This window comes from Nicotiana tabacum, chromosome 18 (assembly GCF_000715075.1).
Source record: "Nicotiana tabacum cultivar K326 chromosome 18, ASM71507v2, whole genome shotgun sequence".
NCBI classification, from domain to species: Eukaryota; Viridiplantae; Streptophyta; class Magnoliopsida; order Solanales; family Solanaceae; genus Nicotiana; species Nicotiana tabacum.
The window spans coordinates 52,081,532-52,093,459 of record NC_134097.1 but is presented as its reverse complement, the minus strand read 5'-3'; the positions used below and the strand labels follow the sequence as shown (position 1 = coordinate 52,093,459).

At 36.2% G+C, this 11,928-nt stretch overlaps 1 protein-coding gene across 1 annotated transcript; it reads left to right on the top strand.

The window, feature by feature from the left end:
* The first annotated feature begins 4,979 nt into the window (after window positions 1–4,979).
* LOC107768305 (uncharacterized) lies at window positions 4,980–11,341 on the top strand. The gene is made up of 2 exons (XM_016587427.2): window positions 4,980–5,700; window positions 9,191–11,341. Exon 2 carries the CDS (start codon window positions 9,784–9,786, stop codon window positions 11,044–11,046), a length of 1,263 nt encoding a protein of 420 aa, XP_016442913.2. The 5' UTR covers window positions 4,980–5,700; window positions 9,191–9,783; the 3' UTR covers window positions 11,047–11,341.
* The last annotated feature ends 587 nt before the right edge of the window (window positions 11,342–11,928 follow it).

Below are 11,928 nucleotides of genomic sequence, written 5' to 3'. Positions count from 1 at the left end.
GGCCCGGGCCAGTTTTTGACTTTTTGGAAAAATCATTAGAAAACCTATTTTATGCATTAGAATTGGTTCATTTAGAATTTATTGATATTGTTAAGTAAATTGTGGTAGATACAAGCGAATTAGTGGTAGAATCGAGGGGTAAAACGGTAGCTGAGGCTTGATTGTGTTCGTGGCATTGAGGTAAGAGTTTGGTCTATCCTTAGCTTAAGGGAATATGAGTCTTGGTCTTATTTGTTATGTGTTAATTGTTGAGTACGACGTATAGGTATGGTGACGAGTATCTATACGTTGGTGTCAAGCATGCCCGTAAGTCCTATACTATGATTGATGTGACTCCGTTTTGTATTGTCCTTGCTTAATATGGTAATTTCTAATGTTGAACAAGGCTTATGGAAGTATTCGTGGTAATTGAACGTTGTAGAGCATTGGCTCAAGTTGAGAATTGAGTTGTGAAGTAATTGTGGAAAAGAGAAGAGGTTTATGATATTGTTTCCCTTGCCGGGATGTTATTGCTTTTGATATTATTTCCCTTGACGGGATATTATTGCTCATGATATTGTTTCCCTTTTTGGGATTCTATAGTAATTTTATTGATTCCCTTTCCCGAATTTCTTTGTGATTGCTGCTTGGGTAAGGAAGAATGTAAAAGCACAAAGGGTGATGTCGTGCGTGATATTTGTGAGTGAGTGTTAATGCATGAAGGTTGATGCCGTGTCATGATATGAGTGTAATGCACGAAGGATAATGGCGTGCCATGATTATGTGAGGTAAAAGCACGAAGGGTGATTCCATGCCGAACATATTGATTCTTATGGTGAGAACGAGGGTAAAAGCATACGAACTGGTGATGCCATGTACTTGTCATTGATTTCCATATTCTTGCTTATAGTTGAATTTTAGTGTTCTGTATGCTTCATTTACTAAATTTCTATTTGTACATGATATTCCCCCGAGCATGTTTCCCCTTCCCATCTTTAACTGCTAGTTTTTGTCGTTATTACTTGTTGTATATGATATAACTGCACAGGTTCATTTGGTAGTCTTGTCCTAGCCTCGTTATTACTTCGCTGAGGTTAGACACGACACTTACCAGAACATGGGGCCAGTTGTGCTGATACTACACTCTGCACTGTGTGCAGATCCTGGTGCTGGAGCTTTTGGACCACAGCGAGGTTGCTGCCTTCAGTCCAGCGGCGGAGACACGAGATAGTCCTGCAGGCGTCCGCAGGCCTTGGTGTCTCCTTCTATCTTTCCATTCTGTTTTTATATTTATCCGCAGGCCGAGACAGATTTGCATTATTTTTCTTCATACCACTGTTTGTAGTATTCGTAGATAGTCCGTGACATTGTGACTCCAATTCTAGGTAGAGTTATATTTTGGATTTCTGTATTAGTATTTAGTGATATTATCAGATTTCGTCTTCCGCATTTATTTTATTATTATGGTTATTCCGCTGTTGATCGCCTGTTAAATTGAACTGTTAAAATGTTAAGGAAAAAGGGTAAAAATTATGTAATACTCGGCTTGCCTAGCTTTCATGAATAGGCGCTATCACGACTCCCGAAGGTGAAAAATCCGGGTCATGACATTTTCAGAAGCAGTAGTATGAACAATATTAAGAACAAAAGAAAGCAAGTAATTTCATAATTTGAGAGCAGAATATAGCTTTTGTATATAGAATCTTTTTCGTGTCCTACAATGGATTCGAATTCTCTTATTTATAGTTGTGTTTAGGGAGACAAGATCCCTAAATCAAGTTGTTCTTGAATGAGAATAAAACCGCCATTGATGATTGCATAACGGTTGGCTATAAATACAGAAATTCTCTGTAACGACTGGTCATTAAATGTTATCCAATATCAGTTCTAAAAATCTTTGTTATCGGTTACCCTGTCGTCGAAATTCACCCAGAATCGATCACATGTTTGCAACCGGTATCGACTATTTGGTGACTCACATCCTACCTGTCTTCAGCTCCACGTGTCATCTATCATTCGTCCAACTGTCACTAATCAATTTTACCGCATACAAATATCATTCTCCCTTTTTTATTAAGAAGACAAATCTAATAATGATATTATTGATAAAACCTTGTGAGTTAGTGACGCCAATTTTCATATTGCTGGTTGACTAATTATCAAATGGTTTTAAACTTTTTGTATATTTTCCAACAACCCGTTTCTCCCTATATTGACTTTTAGAGCAACGTTAATTGATCAAATACTTACTTCTTTCCTTTTTCTTTTTTTCCGTTGTCAAGTCCTTTCTGCATATAATAAATAAAAACAGTATTTCCAAAAAGGAATTTTTATATTCCTATACATTATATAAAACTATATTACCCTCCCTACTCAAATTTTAGTGTAATTATATTTTATATACCCTTTTCTGAGAACATGGCACTTGATAGGAAGGTTTGGAGGTCAAGCATTAGGGTTGTAGGTTAGGGGGTAGTAGAGCTTTGTGTACTTCATACCGGGGGTGAGGCGGGGTTGGATTAGAGTTGATCTTAGATAGTTTGCAGTATATGTTGAATCCACACTATCCTTGCTGTTTATCTTAGCCTCGGACCTTAGTTACTGGTTACTGTTATTGCATGTCATTTATCTTTTGGTTGTTATGCTTCTCTTACTATTATGGTTTCTACTGGAGTTACTGATGAATTGTCTCCTTCTCTTTTTCTTTTTTCTGAGCCGAGGGTCTATCGAAAACAGCCTCTCTGCCCTATCAGGGTAGGGGTAAGGTCTGCGTACACATTACCTTCCCCAAACCTCACTTTGTGGGATTTTACTAGGTAGTTATTGTTATTGTTGGTGTTACATTTTATATACCCAATTACCATTTATGTACATTTTAAGGGAATTAATGATAATAATTAGTGTCCTAAAATTACTCTAACATATCTTCCACATCCTCACGTTTATCTCTCCACATCCCACTCCCTCCCCCATGTATCTTGCACCCACTCACGATTCTACCATTAACAACCATTAAAAAGCTTTGAAGCTTTAAATTCGAATTTGGATTTTCAAAAAATATTATTTGTTTGAATTGGATATTATTGCAAAGAATTGGGAATTATCTCAACGTCTCTCTATATCAATCAATCCCTAATTTCAGTAATGTAAAGCAAAGGAAAAGAGAGCAGCAATTCCACCATTGATAGCCATTAAAAAGCTTTGAAGCTTTGAATTTGAATTTGGGTTTTCCAAAATTATTATTTGTTTGGATTGGGGTTGCAAACAATTGAAAAATATGGTTTGGAGTTTATATCTCAATTTTGAGGGATTTTGGTGAAGATTAGACTTGGTTTAGCTGAATTTCAGATTGAAACTCAAAGAAGAAGAAGAAGAAGAAAAAGAAGAAGACATGATATACATTATATTTACGAAATTATAGTAAAATTCTAGAAAATTGTAGAAAATTGTATTATGTTGTTTATATATTTTTCTTTTATTTATTTAACTATTGTATGAAAGTTGAACAATATTGTATAAAAATTATAATTAAGTTGTATGATATTGTAGTTGTATATAACTGAGTAGAAATAATGAATTAAAATTGTAGATAAATTGTATAATATATAATTAGTTGTATGAAATTTGTTTTTACTATGTATAAATTAGATACAAAATATACAAAAGACATATTGTATAAATTTTGTATAAAATTTGTATTTAAGTTGTATGTTATTGTAGTTGTATTCAACTGGGTAGAAATATTGTATGAAAGTTGTAGATAAATTGTATAATATATAATTAGTTGTATGAAATTTAATTTTACTATGTATAAATCAGATACAAAATATACAAAAGACATATTGTATAAATTTTGTATAAAATTTGTATTTAAGTTGTATGTTATTGTAGTTGTATTTAACTAGGTAGAAATAATGGGTGAAAGTTGTACATAAGTTGTATGACATTGTAGTTGCATATAAATGGATAGAAATAATGTATGAATATTGCATATAAGGTATAAACACAAGCAATATAACATTTGTGTAGAGAGTACATTGTGTACAAATAGTGAATGTGTTATCATAAAATAATGGGATTTGGCAGCCCAAACTCTTCTTCACACATGCTTAAAAGTTGTCTAATGACATCATTGATTACTCAGTGATATATTATGTTTTGCTGGTAAAAGAAAAACTTATGTTAAGCTGCCTGCCTCGTCAGACAAATAGGAGCTCCTTAATAATTAGTTGCAAGATGTGGGATTGCTTTTTGTAGCCTCTTTCCAATTAATCAATTTGTAGTATTTTTTGGTCAAGTAGTAGGAAGATATTCAATGCAAATTATACCATCAATATATGCTAATGCTGAGTATATACGGTGAAATTGGAGGGTCCAATTTCTCGTCATTAAGGAGTTTCAGGAAGTCATATCGAGATCTCGAGGCTGCGAGGTTGCGGACGAGTTCTCTCCCTCGATGTCCATTTACGCTCGACCCAACGGCGACGCCGAGGATGGGGAGTTCCCAAGCCGAGCAGATAGCACTAGCAGAGCCGGGTGTCACGTCTAGCCGTCTCATTTCCATACCTTTACAATTAATGCATTTTGTACTATGTTGGGATTCCCCTCCTATATAAAGTGTGTAGACATGTCATTTTTGACCCTCCCCAAAAAATTTCATATTCTAGCACATAAATATTTAATTTAGGCCTAATATCGTTATTTCAACTAATTTTGACTCTTCTACTTTATTTTATTACAAGAAAATGAAAATTACAAAAAAATAGTTTTGTTTTAATGATCAATCTTATTTTAACAGTTATTTCACTTAAGAAGGACTAATTAATAAATGAGGTCGTATTTTAGTCTCGTTCGCGAAGAAAGAATAAAACTTGGACTCGAGCAACCCATTTTTAGGTTTAATTTTCGGATCTAGCCTATAATTCCCAAGCCCATAATTTCTAGGTTCATACCCCTTAACCTAAATATAATCATAAAACCCTAAACCTATAAAAAGAAGCTAACACCTAAGGCCTATGATCTGAAAATACACGATCAGCTAAAGGAAATAGACCAAAAAAAAGACCCTAGATCTAAAAAGAGTTATAGAATCCGCCGTTTCATCAGGAACCCCACCCCCCGAGCAGTCATCTTCTTCGACACACCCTTCACACGAAACTTAAGAGCTAAAGAAACCAGCTCGTTACATCCTAAAAATATGATCTCCTTCAGCACTTTAGACCCTTAGAGACAAAAAAGCTACAACAGCCGTATAACTCCAAGATAGACCCCTCCCCATCGGAATTCCAGCTTCTTCTTCATTGGGATACAAGACAAAACCCTAGAAGCCTAAGTAAAACAGGCTAAGCCTTAGCACACCCAGGACCTTTCTCATTCACCTCACGCCAAACGACCCCATTTCCCACAACTGGACGAAGCTTCACGCACACACGCACACGCTGAAAATAGTGAGGAGTCCAAGAGCTCGTTTAACATTCTTTTCCGGTGAGTCTCGAGTTTTTCTGGTTGAGTTTCGATGACTATTCTGCTGGTCCCTTGTCGAGGTTGAATCCATCTTGGAGCTCGTTTGCGAGATCTGTTCAGCACTAGATATTGAAGTGTTGAGTTCGTCGAGGTCCGGTGCGTCGAGGTCGATTTAGAAGTCCGTTCGAGCTCCCATCGCCTGTCTGAGTTTTCAGTCGGTACCTCATTTGAGTGTCACTTATCTGTATGCAGCAGAAGGTTAGAGTTCTATCAACAAAGGATTCTTCTTTTAATTTACTATTTCCCTTTAATTATATAATGCTCTGTTTTGGGTTAGAAATGTCTAAATGTTGTATTGCCTTTTCGTTTCTTTCGTTGTTTTGTTTTTCCTTGTTTAATTGAAATCAGTTTTGCAAGAAACTGAAACGTGAACTTCTCATTCATGTTGTCAATTTGGTTAATTTGATAAATCCATGTTAGGTTAAGAAAGTAAATAAGTCAATAATGCTTTAAAGGAAATTCATTTTTTTTATTAATGTTCATATTAGAATTTTGCTCCTTGGCTGATGTTCTGTTACTTGTTTCAATCATTTTAATTTCTTGTTTCATTAAAGAAAGATGAATATTTGTAGTTTGCTTTAGGCGTGTTAATTAAATAAATTGTCATAGCTATGGGTACGATTCCCGTGACGTAGTTGTGATGTCTAATTTCTAAATCCGGGGTTACATTTATGTGATCCGACCACAATTTAATCTTTTTAATAAAATAAACACGATGTGGATCGTGAGTACGGTTCCCGTGACATGATTCGCAAATATGTAATTAATAATTAGTTGTATAATAATTGGATTATTAAAGCGGTTTAAAAAGAGTAAAATGCACATATGTTTCAAAAATATTTTAAAATCAAAATAAATAGGCCAATAATAACAGTTGAGCGACTGTGCTGAAACCACGGAACCCGGGAATAACTAACACCTTCTCCCGGGTTAACAAAATTCCTTACCCGGATTTCTGTGTTCGCGGACTGAAAACAGAGTCAATCTTTCCTTTATTAGGGATTTTAAACCGGTGACTTGGGACACCATAAATTATTCTAAGTGGCGACTCTGAATTTTAAATAAAATAATCTCATTTTGATTGTCACTTAAATTGGAAAAAACTCCTTTATACCCTTCCGGAGGTAGAAAAAAGGAGGTGTGACAGCTCTGGCGACTCTGCTGGGGACAAGAACCCAAAACTTATATTTCAGGGTTCCAAATTCGAGCTTAGAATTATTGTTATATTTGGCTTTATTTATTGTCTGCTTTTAATTACGTTTTTGGGCCTAATGTGCTAAATGTTGCTTTTTACCGCTTTGATATTATTTGAACTGTATATAACTGCTACGAAACCCTTCTCTTCTCATCTTCGGGGATGTGAACGCTGGCGTGACTCCTCTTCTGTTAGTGTCATACCTTAAATTAGAAAGAGGCTAAGACAAGTTACAAAACCGGATGACTTTTTGGTTCCCAGTACGTAGCCCCCCCCCCCCCGGCTCGAGTTGTCCGCTCAGGTACACAAGTCTTGAACAACATATCCAGGTTTTGAACCTAGAATAACTCAGCCCCATGCCGTATCCTTAGTAGGAACGCTTGTATGCATCATGTGCATTTGACTTTGGGGACTCAACATAGGGGTTGGGTCCGTCTAAGACATGTGTACCCCAAAAATAAAAGACCATCCTGATGCATCCTATGTGCTACATGTTGCAATTTTCAAGGGTAAAAGGGTCATTTGGCGGATCAATGATAGTTGAGGGCAAATGAAAAAAGAAAAAAAAAAGAAAAAAAGAGGGTGAAGTATGAAAAATAAAGCAAGTAGGGCCCGATTATGTTTTCTTTCACATTTTTATTAAGAAAAAAAGCATGAAAAATTCAAAAAAAAGATTTGCACTTTTTCATCATTTTTCGAAAATCAAAAAATCAAAAAAAAAGGGAAAAGAAAATCCAAAAAGAGTTTACATGTTTCATCCTTTTTCAAAAAAGAAAAGACAAAAAAAACATATTTTTCTCTAAATTAGTTATTTTTTTAATTCTTGCCAGTATCCAATGTGCCCGAACTATGCATACCTGATTCATGTCTTTCGGGGCGTGATACGTAGGCAACCCACATAGGGTCCGGTCTTCCTAGTGAGTTTTAGGTTCTTGGCTTCGCGGGGTCTTAGCCAAATCTTGCATTTTTAGCCACTGTTAGTCACATAGGTTAATTTTAGAAAAATAGTCATAATCATGTCTTGTATGTGTCCAACATGAAGGGTTATTGTCTCATCTAGAGTTCTAGGTCTTTAACTTTATTTTGTCTTAATTTTCTCATATAGGTGTGGATCTACTTATAAGAGTTTGGGCATGACAGACTCCTTAGGACCATCCAGTTAAGATCGCTCATTTAGGAGTTTGCTTAAGGATTTTTTTTGTTATGTTTTGAGTCTGTTTTATTTTTATGTCGTCTTTTAACTTCTAGTTTTGTATAATGATTCCAAGTCTTTTAGGTGATATTAGAGTCTGTCATAGGCTAGTTAAGTTTGTTAAGTCTTTTGTTATGGTATTTCCTATTTTGTATTTGAAGAAAAGATATGTAATAAATCAAAAATCAAAAATCCAAAAAAAGAGATTTCGCGTATTTATATTTCTGTTAGATGTTTTCTTTAGAATACTAACTCTAGAAGTTCAAAAAAAATCTTTTGTGGTTTTTCTTAGGAAATTAATATCTAGAAAATAAAATACAAATTGCTTTTATATTTTCTTTAGTACAATAAGACTAAAAATTTAAAAAAGAGAATTTTCTTTTAGTACATCTTTACAAGTTTTCTTTAAGATATTAATTCCAAAATCCAAAAAGGTTTTCTTTTGAGGTTTTTCTTTGGAAAAACAAAAAAAAAGTATTCTTCTTATTTTCACTAGAACTTTATCTTTTGTTTGCGTTCAAAGTTTCTCCCGTGGATAATCAAAATTGAAATCCAAAAATATTATCTTTATTTTGTTCATCTATCGTTTCGAAATCTTTCTTCAGGGATATCAGATGAAAATTCAAAATATTTTTCTTTGGTTTATTGTTTAGATTTCCTTCCTAAAAAAAGAATCAAAAACATGTTTTTCTCTTAGAGGACTTTTTCCTTAATAATTTCCCATCGAGTGTTTGTTTTAAAAAGAAAAATATATGCTTGTTAAGCTTGCGTTTAGAGTAGATTATAGAACATTAAGTCAAAAAAAAGATTTTCTTCTTTTTCTCATCAGAGTAGTAATTAAGGTAAAAAAAAAAGAAAAAAGAAAAAGAACGTTAGTTTGTTTACTTTATTCCCGATCTTCCTGAACTACGCAAAGATCTGATTCATGTGGTGTCATGATACGTAGGAAACCTACATATGGTTCGATCGAATTATTTTTTTATTATTAAGAAGAAAAAAGAAGCAAAAAGAAAAAAAGTGAAACTATGGGATGTGAGAAATGAGAAGAAAGAAAAGAGTGATAATTAGAAAAAAAGAGGAAGAAAAATGAGCAAGCAAGTGCTAGAAAAGGAAAGAAAAGAGAAGATTGTAATTAACAAATTGGGATGATGCCAAGTGACCTTGTGACCCTCGAAGTCATTCTTGAAACATTAATTGTTGCTAGGTGCATTGCATGTAATGTGATATTTTTAGCTGTTAAATGCCCTAACGCTAACATGATGTCTTTATTTTGTTCCTCTTTGTTATCCTCATTATAGCAGAAGGGTGGTTGGTTTGTGGTTCTTAAACTGGTAACTCTTCCATACAACGCAAGGTCAAAGAGCAAGGTAGTCATGGCTAGCAAAGACTTGGGCACGAGAGTTGTTGACCGTCAAGGGGGTTTGTGGAGTTGGAGTCTGAATTGAAAGAGGAGGTCCAAAGGATGAAACATCAGATGGCAAAAATGTATCAGTGTTGGATCAGGGGGCATCCTCCACCTTCATTCCCCACTAACTACACTGAAAACCCTGCAACTATCCCACCACTATCACAAGCCTAGGTTCCCACTGTTGTTGATATCTCCCCACAACCTTTTCACACTCCACCCCTCAAAAGCACATCATATCTCGCTCCTTTGGCCACTCATGCTCTTGTAGCTCCTCATCCAGCTACTTTTCCTCAATCCTCTAACGAGACTGTGCTCAAAGTCCCTGATGCCCAACACTATGCTCCAGAACCAACTTCCAAGGTTTCGGATCCCTACTCTCACGCTTCTCATTTTGAGCCTCCTGGTGAAGCTGAAAAGCCTGCTAGTATAGTGGATCAAGATGAGATATCCAGGAAGGTGAAAATCTTAGAGCAGTCTTTAAGAAACATGCAAGGGATATGGAGCCAGATGAGCGTGGCTTACAAAGACTTGTCCTTATTTCCTGACATCCAACTGCCTGCTGGTTTAAAGATGCCGAAGTTTGATTTGTATGACGGACATGGAGATCGCGTATTCCATTTGAGAGGTTACTGCAGTAAGATGAGAGGCGCCGGTGGGAAGGACAAATTATTGATGGCATATTTCAGTCAGAGTTTGAGTGGGGCAGCTCTGGAGTGGTACACCCGCCAAGACGTTAGCAAGTGGTACATATGGGACGATATGGCACAGGATTTTGCCCGGAACTTTCAGTACAACATAGAAATTGTCCCGGATCGCATGTCCCTCACCAAGATGGAAAAGAAGCCTAATGAAAGCTTTAGAGAATACGGGCTCAGATGGAGAGAGCAAGCTTCTAGAGTCAATCCCCCGATGGAAGAAAAAGAGATGGTCGAGTACTTTATTCAAGCTCAAGAGCCAACTTACTTTGGGCATTTGGTCACGGTTGTGGGTAGGCCTTTCAATGGTGTGGTAAAAATGGGAGAAATGGTAGAAGATGGGTTGAAGTCGAGAAAGATCATGAGTTATTTTGCATTAAAAGCCACAACACAAGCAATTCAGAATGACACAGGAAGCTTGCTGGGTCAGAAGGAACACGATGATGTTGCCATGGTTGTTTTAGAGTCACAACATGGACCAAAGGGCCCGTCTCACCAATATACCCAGCCTCAACTCCAACCCGAAATCTATCCCCGAGCTTCACATAATCCACCTCAGTATTATCCTCTGAACAATGTCCAGTCATCTGTCCAACCACTAGGTCACTCCCTATGGCGAGCGCCAGCACCACATAATGTATTCTTGCCTTCACAACATTTTCGAGCACCCAACAACCCTAGAAAACAGGGGCAGAGAGGGGAACAAAGGCAAAGAAATAGTTTCACGCCAATTGGGGAGTCCTACACAAGCTTGTTTAAAAGGTTAAAGCATTCTGGCCTAATTGAGCCGCTTCTCGGCTATCCTCCTGACCCATATGCAAAAGGTTTTGATCCTACTATACGATGCATGTACCACTCAAACGTCCAAGGGAATAGCATTGAAGATTGTCGTGCTTTGAAAAGGGAAATAGAAAGAATGATTCAAGAAGAGGCAATTGTGATCGAGAACAGTGACAGGGAGCATGTGAATCCTCTTGGGAACTTGCTAACTGAAGTTAATGATATTGAAGTTGGTAATGGTCTTGGCAATATGAATATAGAACTCAGTGGCTAAGATGTCGTGCTTGGTAATTGGAAAGACGCTCCATCTCTTGGCTAGTTGGGGAGGAGTCTTGGTCGTTTATTTTGTTGTCATTTCTGTTTTCCGGATTATTTTCAAGGTTGTAATCTGGATATTATCTTGTGACTCAAACCCTTCTATCCTTTTATTTTGCCTAGTTTATTTAGTCGTAGTAGCTCGTTTAGTGTTGTCTGGTTTTGTTCCAGGGTTGTAACCCCAACTTGTTTTACTTGTTTTGTTGTTCAAACCCTTTCACCATCTATCTAATGCAATTTCCTATTTTCTGTTATTTGTACTCAGTGTTTTTTTAGTTCTCTTTCCCTTTTATAGCTCTTTTCCTGCTGACTCTAGTGACATGACATGAACGCGTAATTATCAGCCTGGTCTTAAAAGTTAGTTTAGTCGTGAAGCAATGAAACAATTTTGAAGATGATAGGGATATTTGAGGGAAATAAGTAAAGGCATTTTGAGATCACTCCAAGCCCAAATTGTGTGAAACTGGGACAGATAGAACATAAAGAAACACTATTGAAACACATCCTGTCGTATCAGGATTGAGGCTAAAGGCAAGTTTGCCCCAAATTAGCAAGGGCCATTCGTGGTAATGAGAGTGTTGTCCAATGGTGCTTTGTATTAACAGATGCAGAAGGCAAATGTGTGGATATGATTATCAATTCTGATGCAGTCAAAAGATATTATGTATGATTTCTTTGGTTTGTTTAATTGTGGTTTTTGAATTTGGCATGCTTTGAAGATTGAAATGACGAAAGCACTTTTTTTACTATCTAAACATTTTATCCTATGTTACCCCTTTGATATTTATTTTCTTTTATATCCCTCTTTTGGAATCAGAAGCAGAGTTTAGAAATATGATAC